The sequence below is a fragment of the Arachis stenosperma genome, chromosome 7 (genome assembly GCF_014773155.1).
Source record: "Arachis stenosperma cultivar V10309 chromosome 7, arast.V10309.gnm1.PFL2, whole genome shotgun sequence".
Taxonomy (NCBI): Eukaryota; Viridiplantae; Streptophyta; class Magnoliopsida; order Fabales; family Fabaceae; genus Arachis; species Arachis stenosperma.
Window position 1 is genome coordinate 4542324 of NC_080383.1, and position 20469 is coordinate 4562792.

Genomic DNA, 20469 nt, shown 5'->3' on the forward strand with positions numbered 1-20469 from the left:
TTTTCCATTAATAATAACAATAATGACAATAAAAGATCCACCAATAAATGATGAAATCAAAATCAGTTAATATTCTTCATTAAGATAGTTGCCAATTGTATGATTTCAGTCACACTCCATCCAATCTTTTCTGCTAAAAGGTGACAAATATATGTATGTAGGACCTACCACATATTTTTGCCATTTATCAATCAGACCTATGGATTACTTTAACGTAGTTTTCCTAAGATATATAGAAAAAATTGAATAAGCAACCAAGTTCATTTCAAACACAACACGGCAGTTCTATATAATAATCATTACCATGTGATTTACCGAACCCACAAACCTCCAAAGCTTTAAATGCCATTCTACATCATGCCTACTTTCCCCATCTCTCATCAGAATACCTCAACTGTAAACAAAATGACTAAACAACAACTGAAGGATTGATAATTACAGAAGACAGAGACTATCAAGTTCAGCATTGTATACAATTTAGTAGACTATATAACTATATACATCTTCATAATACACTTACAAGAGGATCATCCTCATTTTTATTGTTTTGGAGAGCCAAGATATGTTTCTGGAATGAAGCTGCAACCTCTTCCCTTTTCTCTAATTGTCCCAGTTTGTCGTATACCATGGCCATCAAATAGAAAGCTTCAGCTGCCAGTTCATGAAACTGTGGACCACACATGACGAAATGTAAGTATATAATGATAATACTGCCAGTACAATGCTAATACACAAGATTACATAAGTTTGCTTACCTCCAAAAGTTGGAGTTCATCAGATGCCTGTCTTAATGAATCTATCACAATCTCGTAATTCTCAAAGACTGAAAGAATATAAATCAGCTTTTGGTATTAAAATGGTTACAAAAATCAAATATATTTAAGCTTATATGTAGAGTTACGAGCAAAGGCAAACTTGCATAGCATAGTCTATAAAAGGGTTTACAATCACATACCACTGAAATTTGTATCGGATAGATAGCACTTTGCTTCAACAATATAAGCCCGTGAGCGGAGCTCCAAACCACCGTGACCAAGAATCATTGGGAAGGCTCCATGGACAAGGTTCAAAGCCCTTGTCGCATGGCTTGATCCAAGAGAGAGCCACAACTCAGCTAGAGTAAGAGTAGCAGAGGCTTTTAGAAGATCCAAATTAAATGACTGGCAGAATGAAAGGCTTGCTAATGCATATGGAAGGCCTAGAACTGCGTTTCCGGATTTCTGATAAGGAAAAAAAATTGAAGGCTTTAAAGTAGAGAACAGACAGCAATAGGAATGCTGGCACAATATACTGTCAATCATTTAGGTTGTTTCAATATCTCACATAAAAAGTATACACAATAAAAAAAAATATCATAAGCTAGTATAAATTGAAGAATATAAAAGATATGCATCAATAATCACGACCCATGACAAATATTTACCTTAGATGAAACCATGGTGCTGTTTAATGCCTATATACAAACACAGACATCGTCTATGGATCTACCCAAGCATTTCCTTACTCGACTTTTCTTTTCTCCCCGATTCTACTGGCTTAGAATATTTTGCTCCATACATTTTTTGTTTTCTAAAAACTTACACAATACACAAACCAAAAGTGTGTCAAATAATATGACCACATTACCTTGTGAATTTCAGCAAGTAAAAGAAGAACTGAAGCATTCTCAACTTGCAGATTGTACTTGTAGCACATGCAGAAGAGGGAGTGTGCCACAGCAGCGGCCTGGAAAAATAATATGCCAAATATAAAAAGTGAAACGCAAAGTTAGGAGGAGAACAGTTCCCTTTAAACAGTGAGTTCTCTTTTAACACTGACTAACACTAGCAGCAATCAGTACCTTTTTCTCCTTCCTGGATAAGAAGCTAAGGTCTAATTCAGCCAAATTAAAATATTTTGCTTAATTATTATTAGGAAATAGGAGCTGTAAAATAGCTGGGAAAAAAACCTCTCGGAATTGATTGGCTGCAAGTAATGTTCGAGCATGCCGAAGGCTTGCTTCTGTCTTCAGGTTCATATCTACACCAGTTACTGGTGATGCCAAAACACCCAGTTCATCGCATAGTTTCTGGGCTAACTTCAAGTGTCCACTGCATGATGCTCATGCCCAATTAAGTTATTAACAATTCATAAATGACAGCTGCTAACAGAATTTAAGGTTCTGAATGCACACTTACCGATGTAAAGCATGATCATGAAGTAGCTGCAACTTGAGTAGTAAGATTTGTGATTTTGAGACAGAGAGAAACTTCTCCTCCGCGATTTTAAGGGCGGAAAAGGCCTCTAAAAAGACAAAAAAAAAATGAGAAGATGGATCAGTACATCAACAGTAAGGAGGGGAAAACAAAAAGCTAACTTAAGGTCATAAGTTCAAGCCGAAAAATAATAAGTTTATCAGGTTACGTTGCCTACATTACAACACCCCTTGGGTGTAATCCCTTCTCTGACACACTGACTCTGGCTGATGATATAGAAACTATTAGGGGGGAAAATAGAATGAAGCATGGAAGCATACAAATATAAAACAAAAGGTGGAAATATTTTCAAATTTAATGCAACCATTCCAACCTTTGTATCCTTTGAAGACTGCTAAATGTTGAATGAGCTTTACATATGCCAACGCTGTATCTGAGGAACTGGGAACCAATATGAAGTCAACACAAGGAGGAAAAAAATTATTGGTAGGTAAACAGTCATCATTTTACTTAATAAACAACGGGGATACATTCAGCTTAGAAGCTACCTTGATGCATCAGCAAAGCAAGTTGCATGTACCAGTGCATTTATGCGAGCCAGCGGAGTGCTGATGAGAAATAGAAAAAATAAAGTATGAAATGCAAGCCAGTAGGTTTTCAAGTTATTACAAAAATATGGAAATAATTAACTTTAATGCTCATGAAACTAGAATTATACTTTCCTGAAAAAGCACACAATAATAAACCATGAACTTAGCTCACATATACCTAGAAGACAGATATGAACTTACCTTCCGTATAACTCCCATGCAGTTGCCCGAAGTAGATAAGATGAACCCAATACTTGCATAACAGATCCTGGAATTGAGGTTGGTTGTGCACAGAATTGGGAAACATTAGAACTGCTGCCAGATCCATTTTCTGGGCATAGTAGTAAAGAACCTGTTGGCTTTGGTAAATTCCTAAGCCAAGCTGTACTGAAAGCACCATCAATTGTCATTGCAGAACTCTCATTGCAAAAATCACTGATGAGATGAGAGCTCAATCTGAGCTCCTGTCAGTCATAGAACAAGAAAATGCATTATGTAAAGATCTAATTCCTTTTGTTCAGTAATTTTCATCCACTTATAATAATTACAAAGATTTCTACTACCTTGCAAACATTAACAGGGCACGTACTGAGCTTCATGGAAGCTTTTGGACCAAAGGATAGCAAGGGCCTCTGGACATGCTGCAAGAATATACTACCATGATGTAAATAAATGAGATCATATATAATTTCATGTTTCAGTAACCACTATCAAGATGTTAAGACTTCAGAACAAGTTAACTTTGTGGATCTTGAAGAAATGTAAATAGGAAAAAGTACTGGATGCAGAAAGAGAATGTTTAATGTAGTAAGAAAATCTCATTACCGTTAAATCAAACTTGGCCATTGCCAGATGGTTGGAAGCCACCAACCGTTTTAATTTCAGACTTTCTGCTCTCTTCAAAGAACCTCTCAAGAGAACAAACAATTGTTGTTGAACAGAGAGTGAAATACCTATGCTCGTAAAAAGTGAGTATGATGATCCTATCAACCTAGCTGTACTTGAGATTCCGTTCTCAAAAAGCAAGTTTGAGATAGCTGCTAAAGTGTATGCAAGACAGATATCATTGCTTTGCTGCATAGATTAAAATTGTCAATCAACACAGCATAACACATAAGATACATTTTGGGTTAAATTACAACATCTGCTAATAACATTTATTTTGACATGAACCTATAGTAGCATGTAGTCAATAAGGCAAATTTGGCTGTCAACTTAAATTTTGTGCCAATTGTTAAATGCTACTATTTGGCAACATTGTTGAATAAGCAAAACTAAAGTTTAGATCTCTCACCTGCTGAGAAACACGAACTGCTTCTGTCAAAACCTAAACATGGTCAAGCAAAATAAGTACTGCAGTACCACACAAGTAGTAGAATAATTATATTGGCTTAATAATGAGCTGAAGACTAGAAAGGTAGGAATAAAAAACAAGTGGTGAAATGTTCATAAAGCACACCTCTAAAGCCAACTTTGGATGCCCAAAGTGGAAATGCATCATCCCCAAACATAACAAAGCGACTTCATATCTTCCAAAGCTATTACTACCAGCTGGAGGGACAAAATCAAGTCCTTCGGTCCCTGCACTTTTGTCCACCAAGTAACTGATAAGTGAGGTTGTGAAAGGATATGCTCTACAATTTTATTTGGCTATTAATTCACTCAAGACTTGGTAACACAAGAGGATGGGTGGAGAGAAACTGAGGTTATAGAAAAGTCAAATGCAAGCAAGTTGAGGATACTCTTCAGTAATAAACAACAACTTGAAAGGGATTACAATCAGTTTAGATGATTGAAGTTGCACTAGAAATCCATTAAGGATGAGATGGCGCATAGCAATTTCTTAGGTAAAGTGTACATATTATAATTGAATAATTGTCATGAAAATTGCTACACAATTCCTGTACAAGGTAAAGTCAACCTTTTGAGGAAGTATTACACAAACAAAAAATGGTTTGACGATAAGTTACAACAACCGAGAAAAGTGATACTTCGCAACATAGTGCCACAAGGCCTCGTTTGTACCCAACATACTGAACATAGAATGATCTAAAGCTCTCATCCAACATGGACACCAGGCACAGTGATTATGCCTTTTTACCTCTATCACTTGCTTTAAAATAACTAGTCACCAAATGAGGAATTAACAATTCATTGTCCAATTTCAATATCAGTAGAGAGACTAGAAAAGAACTAACAGTTCAACTACCTGTAATCGAAGTAGCAATGAAGATTCTCCAAAGCAGCAATATAATCATCATGAGAAAGACTATTCAAGTAGCTCAGAAAGTGAACCTAGATGGATGTAAAAATCAATATCAGCAAACTTAAAGAATAACCCAAAAAAAAAAAATTTGAAGCCCATAAATAATACAAAAAATAACCTCCTAAGCTTACTCGATGTAGTTCAGGTGCCAACTTCCGTAGCTGTCGTAGAACAATTTCAAACCCATTCAAAGAGACAGCACCTCCATTCCTACAACAAGAATAAAAAATGAAATTTACTATAGATGAAAGGCACTTCTACAATTCCATATTCAAATATATCAAGAGAAGTTCAAGGCCTACAAGATGCATACTTTTCAATTATATCCGCTTGCTCTTGTAAGTACCCTTGCACCTGCCAGTTTGTGCGCAGGAATACTGCACCACTAGGATCATCATCTCTTAGCATGTTACTTGAAGGATCTCCATAAGGACTAGCTACTCTAACTTTCTCACTCTGTTTAGATGCTGAATCAACCGGAACATCAATATCTGTGTTTGTAAATTTTGACCAAGCACAGTTAGATCACTATGTCAATAAACAGGTCCAAAAAAAGCATAAATTATAAAAAGTCCTTGTCTATAATATTCAGACGCCTTCGTGAACCAGGATGAGTTTATTTAATGTTCTGATTTTATGTTTTTATTTTCTATCTTTAATTAAAGGATGAACTATACAAAATAGCAAACAGAGAACAGCCCAAACACAACCATACCATCAACTAAACTCAGAAGCGTATTTGGTACATGAAGATGGAATGGAATTCTTTCATTAGCCTCCTTTCTTGCTTCAATTTCTTCTGAAACCTTTTCATATACAAAATTCTCCAGGTCCATGTTCTCATATTCTGAATACGTCTCCAAATTACTACTAGAATCATCTAAACTAGGTGCTTCATAAGGAGGACAATTTGAGAATTCTTCTTTACAGTATATCCCTATGTTTGTCAAGAGGTGGCACACACCCTGAACATTCAAATAAAGTTTCAAGGAGGATAAGATTTCATCTTAAAGAAAAACATTAAATATGCACTCATGAACTAAGCATATGTGTGATTGGGGGGGAATAGGGGTGAGTGAGTGAGAGAAAGCAAGAAGTTTATGTGGAAAAATATACTGAGAAGTATTAGTTTAAAGAAAAACAGTTATTGCTAAAGACTCAAAATTGCATGTTAAGTTCCCAATAGCAACTTTTTTCATGAAAAAAAAGAAAATCAGGGATGTCATGCTGATTTCACCACAAACTTCATTACATCACTGCATACTCATTCAAAGGTAAAGCACATCTATGACGCCATGATGGTAGCGGCTAGTACTAGAAATAATGAATACAATGGAACATCAGAGAAAACAACTATCTAGCCATACTCTTCTTCCGCCTTTTATTGTCATATGCCATACCTCAAATGATAACAAATTGAAAGCAAGCACACAACGCCGAAGAAATATGCCCAGGTTACTGTTAAGGTCCAAAATAATTTGGTCATCTTCAATGGCACCCGAATCAGGACCCCCAAGTATTCCTGCACAATGTCATTTTTAGTATTAACAAATCTCGTTCAATCTAACAAATAACCGCCAACCAGCTGTGTAAATAAGATGAGGTCTACTAACATCAATACTGTTCAACCCACCTCGTATATCAATAAAAAAATTAAACAAATCATCAGGTGACGACAGAGACGACAGCCTAGTCATCAACTGATCAATAATCCAAGTTGACATCCAGTTTTGGCTCATCATTCTCAATTGATGGATGAGTTCATCCAATTTTGGTTCCAATATATCATCACACGACTGCATAGTCACCAACATTTTCAAACAATTAAAAAACCAATCACACAAGTCAAACTTTTCCATAGACAAATATGACATAAAAATTCAAGTTATCCTTGATAAGAAATGAAGAAGAAGCTAGGAATGGAAGTTAAATTCGAAAGGGAACCTTGGTGAGGGAGAGCAAGAACAATCCGAGGCGGTTGTGGTGGGCGACGGAGGAGAAAGGGAAAGGGAGGGAGATTTGAGCAGGGGGAGCGTAGATCTTGAGGAGAATGCAGACTGAAACCTTGTGGGGAGTGATGGCGAATGCACCTGGTTGTTTGAATATGCCACTCATTATGCCTGCTTTGTGTTTGTGAAAATGCTTAGCTCAAATTGAGTGTGTAAAAGAGAGTGTGTGGTGTGCAACAAAGCGAAGGTGAGTAAGATTGAAGCTCCGATGGCTGAGGGATGAAGAATGAGGATTTTGAATAGGGTTTGGTTCTGCCTTTTCTCTGTGCTTGGTTGCTGGTACTAGTTCCCACTCTCTCACCAGTTTTTTCAATTGCAAAATTCATAAGGGAAAAACCGCCAACACTGAAATTTACTCTCGGTCTCTCCCTTCCATTTCAATTCGAAGGATTTATAGAGAAGGTTCTGAGAACCGGACCCGTTATCAAACCGCTTTAGTTACTGGTTTATTGGTCCAACCGGTCCAACCGTGGTTCAACTGAAAAAAAACTGTTTTAGAATAAAATTTTAAATAAAATATAGATCAGCTCTCATCAACACAAAAAATTATAGAACATGTTTATTGCTATAATATGAAATTACAGAACATGTTTGTTTAATAGTTAATACATTGATAGTATTAAACATTTTCCAAGCATCCAATCAAATGTATTTTCAGATGATGGTGAAAATTCATAAATTGAGTAGTGTAAACCATCATTAGAAAGATAGCACAGAGAAATTAAATCTTATAATATTAATTAATATCAAACAAAAAAATGCAGTAGTGCAGTACATATAATCACTGATAATCAGCACGACTTTGAAACATGCCATGCATTCACCTTTTTTCTTCATAGATATAAGTAACAATTACATGGGATGGAAAACAAATAAACTGACCATGTCAGCAACATTGGCCCTAACATTTGAAGCAAAGGCCTCTGGAATACATTGAGGAAGAATTACAATATACACAATTCCTACCATAAGCTTCCACAAGGGGAAAGTATTTGTATAAATTCAAAAACACCAGCAGTACAACAAACAAAAATTCGAAAACAGCAGAGCCAGAAATTCAAAAACAGCAGCATAGCAAAGCCATTTTTATCAATAATTTCAACAAAAACAAAACCCCTGTAAATTGTAATCTTATCCATGATTTCACTTTCAGAAATCAGAACAGAGAATAAAAAGAAAAACGTATTGTTCTGAGCACTGCCACTAACCTTTGATAGGGGTTGAGCGCGACGGAGAGCAGGACGACGGCGAGCAGCATGAAGGCGGCGAGACGACAGCGAGATTGGTTAAACAGTTAACTAGTGTCAAGAAGTTCAAGATTGGTTAAACAAAGTTACTTAGTTATTAGGTAGATATTTTTGGTTAGCTTACTAAGAAGTTCAAGATTGGTTAAACAAAGTTCTCTTTTTCAGTTTTTAAACTGTGTCCATATTTTCTTCTTCTATCAATCACAGTCTAAACACAATTTCTTCTACATCAGCCTGAAATGTATTAAGAAATTATGATTTATGACACAAACAATATGTCTAATTACCTTAACTTAATCTTCCTTTTCCCATGGAATAAAGAATTCATGAAAATTAATCAGACTGTTATGAATCAACACAACAACAACAGCAACAGCAAAATATATATTTAAAAGAATTCATCAAGACAATCACAATCTAAGCACAATTAAATCACAAAATAGGAAAACACAACACAGCAAAACCAGCAGCACATCACTAATCATAATCAATAATCAAAAGACGTTCAATAATCAATTATCACAAGACCTTCAATAATCAATAATCAGCAAAATAATCATTCAATAAAAAATAAAGAACACACAAAACAGCAACACAGCAGAACCAGAGTTCATTCAATAAAAAGTCACAACACACAAAAACAGCAACACAGCAGAACCAGAGCTCATCAGTAATCAAATAATCATTCAATAAAAAATTAAAACACAAAACATTCAAATAATCAGTAATCAAATAATCATTGAACAGGGCATAAATAAAAAAGCGCAGAAGAAGTGAGCAGTGAGCTAACCTTTGAAGTTTGGGGTTCTGGCAGCGTGCATTGCTGCGACGGACGACGCCGACCAGATGAAGACGACGGATGGGCCGAGCTCGCGGAAGGAGAGAGCAGGGGTTGGAGACTTCGAACAGGACGAAGAGAGAAGGGATGCTGGTGACGGCCTTCGGCAGTGGCTGACGGACCGACGGCGGCAGTAGCTCGACGGACGGGCGGCTGCAGTGGCTCGAAGAGGGACTAGGGTTGGAGAAGGGGAGTGATTCAAATTTCAGAGTTCTGCTGGAGAGGGAGTGAGAAGTGAAGTGAGAGTGAGAGAGGCATGGCTTCATTCAAAGGTTCACACATTCAGTAAGCAAAACAATGCCGCTTCCTTCAAACTTGCCGGTTCAGAGGTTTTTTACCGGTTTTTCAATTGACGGTTTCCGGATTTCGTATGCCTAGCCGGACCGTTATTATTATCGGTTCGCGGTTGAATCCATCCGACCATTCGGTCCGGTTTTCAGAACATACTTTAGCTGAAAAAAAATTTCTATTGACTATTATTGTATTAAAAATAAACTTCCGGTATGAATAGAGAAAAGAAAAGTATAGGGTATCAAGAGACGGCATCTAAAAAATGTATATATAAAGATACTTTCATTAGACACAATTATAAAAAAAATATTTTTATTAGATACATCTACAAAGATACTTCCATTAAATACAGTCATAATCAAGAATTGGCAGAAGTTGGCAGAAATGCTGTTAATAGTGTAGCACGATTGATAAAGAAATAATTAAATAACATAGAGAAATAAAATTGATATTTTATGATTTTTTTTTTGAAAAAGACAATTATATCTACTAATTAATTTGAAATTAAACTATCGTGTAAAGTATAATGTCTCGTACTTCATATTTTATATGAAATTCTATGATCTATTGATGAATATCAATGATTTTCATTCAAAGATGAATGTGTTATTCTTATATTATACGTTGATTATAATATTAATTTTAAAACACAACTAATATAATTATTTACACTGTTCTAACCAATAATAATTATATATTTTTATCAAGTTCTGTATTCTGTAATCCTGACCAAGTTGATTAGCACTATTTTACATCTTTGATATGCCTCGTCTCTAGAGATAATTATTTAAGTAAAATAATTTTGATAATTTAAAAACACATATTAATCATTAAAATTATTTGTGTATAATACATATTTAAAGTTAACCATACTTCAATTCTAATTAGTAATTAGTATAATATGTATTTTCTATTTATGCTCTTTTTATTGACAATTAGTTCGACTTTATACTCTTACAATTTATTCATATCATTTTCAAGTCGTCTTACATGAAACCAATCATACTAGTAAAAGTAAAAGGAAGTTTTTCACTAAAGAGAATAGCGGGAGGCACGAGACAAAACTTATTAAGGTCGATGATGGCTACTTTTATGACCAAAAATAATAAATTTTGATAATCTTCTAACATTCTTCTATAATAGTATGCAACAATGGGATGGGGAGAGACCATTCAATAAAATTAAAATCACTTTGATTTATCTTACTGTAATGTAATCTGTAAATGAGCATGAGGGGGCAAAGCATCTACCATGAATGAGTAGCCCCATTCATCTTTAGAGGTAGTGAGCAACATCAATCAACTTAATGCCTTAGAAAATTAAACACTAGTAAAAAAAATCTATATGGACCTCATCGTTTAAACTTCTAGAGTCTATGCTCCATTAACCACAAACCTTGATGAGGAAAGCATTATCCAAACAAGCTCATCATGCATTGCTATCAAGAAACGAATAAAATCTAACAAAGATACATCGGATGATGACTAGTCAAGTAGTCCTTTAAAAGGATTGTTGTCCACACCGCCGTGGGGTGAAGCTTCGTTTGCACAGAATTTGCCAATGCATTTGTTGTCAACTCCAACAAGCTCGGGATGAAGAGATAGTCGGCAGCCTACAAAATATTTGAAACTCTTAAGAGCATGTAGACTAGTCTTTTAGAAAATATGCACATCTTTTCCAAAGCTGAGCTGACATGTAACATTTAATAATTAATGTCAGAACAAGAACTGAGTTTGTATATGACATAGCGTTAATAAACTCACCACATTCAAATTGGAAAGAATATTTCTGTTACGCTCCAAGAAGAAAGTGGCCCATCTCTTGAAATGACTCACCAGTGCCCCAGAAAAATCCCATTTCTTCTTACAGAAGTCGATGACTTGTGAAAGAATGTCTCTATCAACGGGCACCTCGACCTCATGCAAATCAGGATTAGAATCAATGCGGTCTTGCAAAAACCGGGATTCAGCAGTAGCAAGACTCTTGTCCATCTTCAGCTCAGATCCATCGCAGCTTCTTAAGCAAATATGGTCCTTCTCGGGAGGTATGTTTTGATACAGAGAAAGGCAGAGTTCTTGGAAGGGATGAGATTCCATGAGACTCTCGAAATCTTCGTAAAGGGGCTTGGCCGAGTTACCAACTTTGGTGAGCCATTGTCTTAATTCTTTACAGGCAACTACCATGTCTGAGCCTCTAGTTGAGTCATCACGGATATTGTCCAATTCAGTCAGAATGGTCTCTCTGTGTGTCTTGTCACTAGCCACACAGATAAAATAATGGAACATTTGTCGGTTCAAACAGTCATTGGGGCCCTTCAGCTCCTTGGTTGGGATCAGGAGTTTTTTAGCAGCCCTCTTATTTGTCAAAGCCAACAAGCTTGAGATACGGAGATCTTTTGCAGCCTACGAAACACATACCCACTGAAACCTTATTGATATGCAAACTAAGTGTATAAGAAAGTTTTACAGAAACTGTTAGTCTAGGAAGTAGAATTCCGGTCACAACAATGAGAAACAATGCAATGAGAGATAATAAGAATGAGAAAGAGTACTAAGGAGGATGTATGTATATTAACAAAAACAACCATATTAGGGTTATAACAAAATCAGCTACCAAGATAGAATTCACATTGGAATACAAAATTCACATTAAAAATGAGTTAAACTACATATGTGTGTATAAATACATAGTAGCTGATTATAGTGACCGACTAATTTGGTGTCCAAATAGCATTTTTGTAATGAAAATTCTACAAGATTCCCTCCATCGTGTGGAGGGAGAAACTCCTAATAGAACTTCACTAAATTCTTCTGTACACCTCAATTCACATCGTTCTTTCTTTCATTCAATTTGCCGTTCAGTCTAACAAACTATGGACACTCTTAACAATCTATCACTTAGCATAATCCTTCAACCAATTTGGGGGCTTTGTCACCCTCTTTGGCCCCATTTCCCCTTAATTTTAACATTCACATTAGATTCAATAATGTAATCACATTTAATACCCGTTGGTGATTGAAGTGAATGTGCATCAAAATTCAAAAGTAAATTAAAGTGAGAATGAAGTGACCTTATACAATTCGGGTAGAATGTCAGCGTTGCGGTTGATGAAGTATTTGGACCAGGACTTATACCCGTCAACAACTTTGTTGTCGACTTTGAGGGCCTGCTGGAAATCACGTTTCTTCTCCAAGAAGAGGATGACCTCTTTGAGCACCTCGGCGGAGACGACATTAGTAGCCACTTCATGCGTGTCAGGGAGTAACTCAATGGCGTCCTTCAAAACCCCAGATCCTGATTTAGCAAGACTCTTGTCAATCTCCAGCACCTCCCTGTCGGAGCTTCTTAGTTGAATAGTCTCTCTCCCAGTATAATCGAAGGGCTTATAGTAAATTTCCTGCCAGAGGTTCGTCACTTTATCAGTCATAGTCAAGTTGTCAGCGGCACTTGTCAACATATCCATCAAGGCTCTATAAGTATCTGTGTCATGTTTTCCCTCTATCTCAGAGCGGGACACGTCAGCAATAGTGGCACTGAGGCGGACACTGTTTCTGCGCACAGTATCGAAATAGGTTCCCATCTCTGGGATCAAGAATCTGTGGTATGGATTACTACTCCGTACAGAAGAGGACGGATTATCAATGCGTACAGTCATGGAGGACGCCATTAGTCAATTACTATAATGAAATGGAGGAAGAAGAGAAGAAAACCCTAAAGAAACGGCTTGTCTCTGTGCCAGACACACCGCAGCCTCAGGCCAAAATGACAAACTTCCACTAATGATTGTTGCCCTAATCTATAAGCCCCCTTTTATATGGCTGTATTATTGGAACATCGATATTCCATACCAAAAGCTGTCGTGTCCGTGTGAAACCAGTTATTTTTGAGAGTAATGGTTTTAATATGCTCCAGTGCATAACCTGGATCCTCATAATCCAGTGTTTTTCTGACCGTTGATATCATCTTTGCCACACGAAGAGAGGTTTATTCATTGTATGGTTTGACCAAATATGTAAAAAATTCGAATTTGGATCATTTAAATTTTGAATTTTTATTTGAGAGGATAAATTATAATCTTTTATTTTTAAATAATTTTTCTCTTTTATTTTCTCTTAATACTACCTATAAAATAAATAGTGAGAGATTACACTTTATTCTCTAAAATAAAATTCAAAATTTGAAAAATCTAAATCTAAAAAATCTATATTAAGGATATAAACCATATCAATTTCTTGTAATAGACTTATGCATAATCACAATTAAAAATTCAGTAACAATTAATTCTTTACTTTATTATTTTATCATTCTCTTCACTTTATAAATTTTTTCCATATATAAAGCTAGTTTCAAAAGATTTTTTGCTTACGCAAGACTGAACTTTGTAAAAAATCTTTGGTATTAGAAAGAATTATATATGGCCATTAAATGATCAAGGAAATGATTCCAACAAGAAATCCACGGCAATAGCCACCACTAATATAACGGTCGCATTTATCATGCTTCATGAACGAAGCCATAGAACTCTGCAATCAAATATAAGTTCTATGTTTCTAGCTCCAGTATTTTATTTTTGAAAGAAAACATTATAGTCAGAAAAAAAAACAACCAATACAAAAATTAACTAAGTTTAATCACAATCATATACTTATATATACCATCGTTTAAAGAGTACGGTTCCATACAACAACAGAATCTTATCCCATCGATAGAGGGCTAATTTTTTTTATATTGGTTAAATATATGTGTAATACATTGTTATTGAAAAATTAGGTGTTTTTTTTATATGGTATTTTATTTAAATCGGACGGTCCGATTTGTTTGATAAAAAAATAAACTACAAATCGAAAGGTTCGACTTGCTTTGAAGAAGAAAATAAACACCAAATCGTAGGGTCCGATTTGTATTTTTATTTTTTTTTAATTTGTTAAAATGAAAATCGAACGGTCCGATTTTAACATTAAAATTTTTTTTATTTTCGAAATTACAAATTGGACCGTCCGATTAGTTTTGTTTTCTTTTTTTTTTCCTTTTTTAAATCAAAACGGACCCTCCGATTAGAATTTTTAACTTTTTTTTATTTTTTTTCAAACTCAAAACGGAGGGTCCGTTTTCTGCTAACATTATGTATATGTAAAACATCTCTCTTCTCCACATTGTTGTATTGCTACATTCTCTTCTCCATATAAAAAATCAAAAGCAATAATATAAGATAACTAGATAATCATAACCATATCATCAAATATTCAAATGTGATTTTATTAGGTTGGCTAATTAGGCATGAACTGCTCTTTTGAGTCCACTCAACTCGACCCCCAGCCTGTTATGGCTAAACTTGACAAGACTAGACTAACCTATGCTTATGTCTAGATTCGAGTAACATTATTAATTTTAGAGTTCTAGCCCTAATCTTTTTTGTGAGATATAGCGCATTTTAATCATCCTTAAACCTTAATTAGACTCCATCCATCAATCAAGAAAAATGGACAAATCAACCCCTGTTATGGTGGACAATCGTTATAAAGGTGACGTGTTAGGATGAAGCAGATGTGACAACTCCAAATGGTTATAGAAACTAAAAAATAAAAACCCCTATCCCAAATAAAAAACCTACTCTTCTTCTCTTCTCCTTTTCTTTCCCATTATCTCCATCACCATCATCATAGAGCTTCACCTTCACCACCATCACTGCAGCACCACCGTCATCGAACCAACGTCTCTTTTCTTCTTCATCTTCCTTTCCTATTCCTACGCCGTGCCCTGCTTCTTCCCTAGTCACCCAGTGTTGTTGCCTTCGCCGATTCGAGAATGAGCCTTCGCTGCTGCTTCCGACAGTCTCTACCACGTGCTTTTGTCGTCGTTCTTCTGCTCCCCATTTCCCTGCGCGGTAGCTGGCTTGCATTTGTTATGTCAGTCTGTTGTTGTGGTTGTCGTTCTGACTCAACGGAACTGATGCCGCCAGAGTTGCCGATGCCATTGCTGCTGCCGCCGTCCCTGCATGGAAGCATACAAATATAAAACAAAAGGTGGAAATTTTTCAAATTTACTGCAACCATACAACCTTTGTATCCTTTGAAGATTGCTAAATGTTGAATGAGCTTTACATATGCTACCGCTGTATCTGACGAACTGGGAACCAATACGAAGTTAACACAAGGAGGAAAAAAATTATTGGTAGGTAAACAGTCATCATTTTGCTTAATAAACAACGGGGATAAAATTCAGCTTAAGAACCTACCTTGATGCATCAGCAAAGCAAGTTGCATGTACCAGTGCATTTATGCGAGCCAGCGGAGTGCTGATTAGAAATAGAAAAAATAAAGCATGAAATGCAAGCCAGTAGACTTTCAAGTTATCACAAAAATATGGAAATAATTAACTTTAATGCTCATGAAACTAGAATTATACTTTCCTGAAAAAGCACACAATAATAAACCATGAACTTAGCTCACATATACCTAGAAGACAGATATGAACTTACCTTCCATATAACTCCCATGCAGTTGCCCGTAGTAGATAAGATGAACCCAATACTTGCATAACAGATCCTGGAATTGAGGTTGGTTGTGCGCAGAACTGGGAAACATTAGAACTGCTGCCAGATCCATTTTCTGGGCATAGTAGTAAAGAACCTGTTGGCTTTGGTAAATTCCTAAGCCAAGCTGTACCGAAAGCACCATCAATTGTCATTGCGGAACTCTCATTACAAAAATCACTGATGAGATGAGAGCTCAATCTGAGCTCCTGTCAGTCATGGAACAAGAAAATGCATTATGTAAAGATCTAATTCCTTTTGTTCAGTAATTATCATCCACTTATAATAATTACAAAGATTTCTGCTACCTTGCAAACATTAACAGGGCACGTACTGAGCTACATGGAAGCTTTTGGACCAAAAGATAGCAAGGGCCTCTGGACATGCTGCAAGAATATACTACCATGATGTAAATAAATGAGATTATATATAATTTCATGTTTCAGTAACCATTATCGAGATGTTAAGACTTCAGAATAATTTAACTTTGTGGATCTTGAAGAAATGTAAATAGTAAAAAGTAGTGGATGCAGAAAGAGAATGTTTAATGTAGTAAGAAAATCTCATTACCGTTAAATCAGTAAATTCTCTTTATTAATATCCATTTATTAATATACTATTGTTGGTTTTATCGTTTAATATAAACTAAATCAGTAAATTCTCTTTATTTTATACACGTACGAAGTTATAATTTCTTATACTATTCACTCATTTGTCCTTAATTTGATACTTTCAATTCAATTTTTTTTGTTCAATTAGATATTATTGGATTTTTTACTAGAAAATAAAAACTTATATCATGGTCAAAAATAGAGAAAAATGACCAATACAATGTGATTGATCTTCATGATTTACTATGTAAAATTTTAATATGAATATTTCTTTTGGTAATAATTATGTGTTGTGGTGCAATTTTTTTCTTTATGTATTACTACTTACTCTCTTAACTCTCGTTTTCATTCAAAAATGAGAAAAAAAAATAAGATCGATGTACATTATGAGATCAATTTACAATCCAATTACTTGATCATCTTTATGATCACCAAGCAACCGAATACATAATTTATTCTCTAATTCATAAAATTTAACAAAGACATTGGTAAACATATTGGTTTCGCATTTATTTATATATTTTATTTATTTATATTATATTTGTAATTATATTATATCTATTTTATCAATATATTTTTTAAAAAAAATACCGGTAGTGTTAACACATGGTGTATTAAATAAATTAAATGATAAAAACACGTAATTATTTTTTTAGTCAAGATTCAGTAAAATACTGTAATTTAGACTTACAATATCAATATATTAATAATAAAGTGAAAAAAAAATGTAATATTATATCGAAGAAATTTTTTTAAATCATAATTATAATTTATGATTTAAATCATAAATTAAATATTTTAAACGGGATAATTTCATTTAGAGAATTTATAATTTAAACATAATTTTTATACACTTAATAGCTACATTCGAGTTAATACATTTAATATTATATTTAAAAAAACACATAACAATGCACATCATATTATTTATTTATTAATTAAATTATTATAATTTAAATTAATTTTAATAGAATAATTTAAAATTATAATTTTAATTTTATCACGTGGCTAGTTTCAAAACTCAATTCATATAATTATTTACACTGTTCTAACCAATTATTATATCTAGACACAGAAAAAAAACTACATAACTTTATCCAGTTTTAGAATCCTAATTAAGTTGCTTAGTGTTACTTTACATCTTTGATTTGCCTCTTGACTCTAGAGAGAATTATTTAAGGAAAATACTTTCAATCAGTTAGAAACACACATTAATTATTAAGACCATTTGTGTATAATACACGTACAAGTGTATAACTATCCGTCTCATTCTTCAGTTGCTTTTGCTAAATAGGATCACCATACACCTCCTCACAAACATTGATGTCGCTGTGAATGACCATGAAAGGGAATGGAGACTTGTCTATTTCAAACCCGATGAGCAACACCATTTTACATTTGAAAGAAAACATTATAGTCAGGAAAGAACTAACCAATGCAAAAATCAACTAAGTTCCATCAAAATCATATACTTATACATAATGGTTTAGAGAGTAATGCTCCATAGCAGAGCAATATCCAAATGGGTTCATCATCAATTGTTTCTACAACCTTCAAATAGGAAACAAACTGAAGTTCACCAAGAAAGCTAACATAAAAATGGTGAACGAGCAATCAACAATTCCTTTGATTAACAACAGCTAGCAAACCAATTTCCGACTTGATGGCCAACCCTACTCTGTGACTCTAACATAAAGGGATGAGAGCATTCGCGAAAATGATAATTTCTCACACCAAATCGATGTCTTGTCAAGGATCCTTGCCGCCAGGTCTGCCACTTCCTCAGTTGTCACAACCAAGAGGCTTGGTATGTTGAGAAAGTCCGCAACCTACACATCCACAGACACAGCATTGCATTAACTATTAGCAAAGCACTAACTAGCAAAGAAAACTTTGCTCCCAAACCAACTTTGATCAACATAACACAAAACTTGGGAGGTCTCTTGGAATTCGCAAACGCAGAGTAAATTTTTTTTTTTAGCAATTTTGATACTCCTATGACTCCCACATTACAACATAAATGCACCAAGATGTGTTATTTGTATACATGTGATAACTATTAGTATCTAACTTATTTCAAGAGTGCAAAACAAGAAATATCACATAAATTCAAGTGAGATGAAGTAAGTTTCGCTATTAAGGACTTAGGTTCTAAGATTCACCTCACATGTATCGCATTTAGTGTGAATATTTTCCAAAAATTTATGTAGCATTTAACATCAAGAACAATAATCAAATGCATCTGTCCATGACTAGATAGATACATGACTCAAGTCAAGTGAACTCACTGTATCCAAATGTGGGAGAATGCATCGGTTACGCTTGAGGAATTCTGTCATCCAGCCTTTGAAATGGTCCACAATCGGAAGGCCCTCCTCGATAGGGTGGAAATCATGTATCTCAAGGAAATCATATGTCTTCTGACAGAAGTCGATGACCTGAGAGAGAACATGGCCAGTGCAGCTCACATTGATGTTCTCAGAATTGCCATTATATCCAACAAGGTCTCTCAAGAACAGGGATTGATTAACGGCAACAGGCATAAACATCTCTAAGACCTTTCCATCAGAACTTCTAAGGGAAACATGGTTCAATTCTTGATGACGGTAGTCACCACAGTAAAGAGAAAGGCAGATATTCCTAAAGTCAGCGGAGATCATGAGAGCCTTGAATTCCTCGAGACGATTCTTGCCAAAATCTCCTGTTTGAGTGAACCAGTCCCTAAAGCCTTTACAGGCAACAACACTGCCTCCTAATAACTTAGCGCGGTCCAATTCCTCTAGAATCTCTTTGCTACGGTTGTTGTCCACACTAGTGAAATAATGGAACATTTGGCTGAACGAATACTCGTTGGTGTGGCAGCCACCATGGCGCTCTAGCTCCTGAGTTGTCATAGCCAATAAGCTCGGGATCTGAAGATCTTTCGCAGCCTACCAAACACAATTGATTCAATTTAGTCCCTCAAACTTCAATTTACCATATTTAATCGAGATAATACTCAATTTAATCCTTGAATTTGCATGCAAGCTTTAATTTAGTCCTTAAAGTTTCAACTGTGTTTATTTAGTCCCTAAATTTTGTGAACATAACATGTTAGTCCTTGAAACAATTTTCAATGTACAAACATAATAGAACATTGTCGTGAACAGCCGGATGCCACACTAAACTTTGTAAAATATGTCGTTTTAGTCTTGACACTCAAATAACCCAAAAACAATATCATAAATAGTGTTTATTAAAATTTTACCTAACAAAATAAGTGATACGATGCCTTTTTGAGCTATTTAAATACCAAAAACCAAAACTGCATCATTTTACAAGTTTTAACGTGACATCCGAGCGCTCCATTAACGTTTTTATACTAAAAATCGTCTTAGGGGCTAATATGAGGCGCGTTTGTAAACTTTGGGACTAAATAGAGGCAATTAAAACTTCAAGGACTAAATTGAAACTTGTTATAAGTTCAGGGACCAAATTAAGTATTAACTCTATTTAATCATTTAAAATTGGGTTACTCGAATTTTGATGACCAGATTGAGTTTTATTCGACGAATAATATGATATTAATTGGAAACGGAACAAATTCGGTTAGTTCTATACTGTTTTTGTCCTTGCGTTTAAATGAAACGTAATGAATGCGAAGGGAAGAGAAGTGACTTGATGCAATTCGCGGAGAATGGGACGGTTCCGGTTGATGAAGGCCGTGGACCAGCCCTTGTAGTTGGCGGCAATTTTGTCGACGATCTCTTGGAAATCACGTTTCTTCTGCAAGAAGAGGATGACCTCTGAGAGAACATCGCTGGAGACGTTAGTCAACGGGATCACACCACCGTTGCGGTCAAAAGAATGAAGAAGGTCTTTCAAGACCACGGATTCAGCGGCGGCGACGC

General features: G+C 35.2%; 2 protein-coding genes across 4 annotated transcripts; both read right to left on the reverse strand.

Annotated features, from left to right (window-relative positions):
• Positions 1 to 440: 440 nt before the first annotated feature.
• On the reverse strand, positions 441 to 7421 carry LOC130940174 (anaphase-promoting complex subunit 5). 3 transcript variants are annotated; one of them, XM_057868238.1, is made up of 20 exons: positions 6996 to 7421; positions 6685 to 6847; positions 6452 to 6573; positions 5767 to 6016; positions 5365 to 5542; positions 5183 to 5261; positions 4995 to 5080; positions 4245 to 4371; positions 4080 to 4112; positions 3611 to 3859; positions 3349 to 3426; positions 2987 to 3249; positions 2744 to 2803; positions 2569 to 2636; positions 2178 to 2283; positions 1949 to 2090; positions 1627 to 1725; positions 956 to 1220; positions 756 to 823; positions 441 to 667 (listed from the first exon to the last, which is right to left on the reverse strand). In XM_057868238.1, exons 1-20 carry the CDS (start codon positions 7164 to 7166, stop codon positions 506 to 508), a joined length of 2769 nt encoding a protein of 922 aa, XP_057724221.1. In that variant the 5' UTR covers positions 7167 to 7421; the 3' UTR covers positions 441 to 505. The 3 variants fall into 3 exon arrangements, 1 of the variants encoding a protein (XP_057724221.1); XR_009070236.1 differs by lacking the exons at positions 441 to 667; positions 756 to 823 and adding an exon at positions 1424 to 1569 and having other exon boundaries at positions 988 to 1220; positions 1672 to 1725; XR_009070235.1 differs by lacking the exons at positions 441 to 667; positions 756 to 823 and adding an exon at positions 1424 to 1576 and having other exon boundaries at positions 988 to 1220; positions 1672 to 1725.
• Positions 7422 to 10612: 3191 nt separating this feature from the next.
• LOC130941625 (uncharacterized) lies at positions 10613 to 13206 on the reverse strand. Its single transcript, XM_057870188.1, has 3 exons — positions 12507 to 13206; positions 11200 to 11838; positions 10613 to 11048 (listed from the first exon to the last, which is right to left on the reverse strand). Exons 1-3 carry the CDS (start codon positions 13101 to 13103, stop codon positions 10896 to 10898), a joined length of 1389 nt encoding a protein of 462 aa, XP_057726171.1. The 5' UTR covers positions 13104 to 13206; the 3' UTR covers positions 10613 to 10895.
• Between the last annotated feature and the right edge of the window lie 7263 nt (positions 13207 to 20469).

Bases quoted from the DNA above. Each gene is read 5' to 3' on its own strand.
- LOC130940174 (XM_057868238.1), bottom strand. From the start codon at position 7,166: ATGAGTGGCATATTCAAACAACCAGGTGCATTCGCCATCACTCCCCAC. The intron at 6,848-6,995 runs GTTCCCTTTCGA...GTGACTATGCAG, and splicing joins TCTTGCTCTCCCTCACCAAG to TCGTGTGATGATATATTGGA. The intron at 3,427-3,610 runs GTAATGAGATTT...ATATTCTTGCAG, and splicing joins TGGCCAAGTTTGATTTAACG to CATGTCCAGAGGCCCTTGCT.
- LOC130941625 (XM_057870188.1), bottom strand. From the start codon at position 13,103: ATGGCGTCCTCCATGACTGTACGCATTGATAATCCGTCCTCTTCTGTA. The intron at 11,839-12,506 runs GTCACTTCATTC...TGTGTTTCGTAG, and splicing joins TTCTACCCGAATTGTATAAG to GCTGCAAAAGATCTCCGTAT. The intron at 11,049-11,199 runs GTGAGTTTATTA...AATATTTTGTAG, and splicing joins TTCTTTCCAATTTGAATGTG to GCTGCCGACTATCTCTTCAT.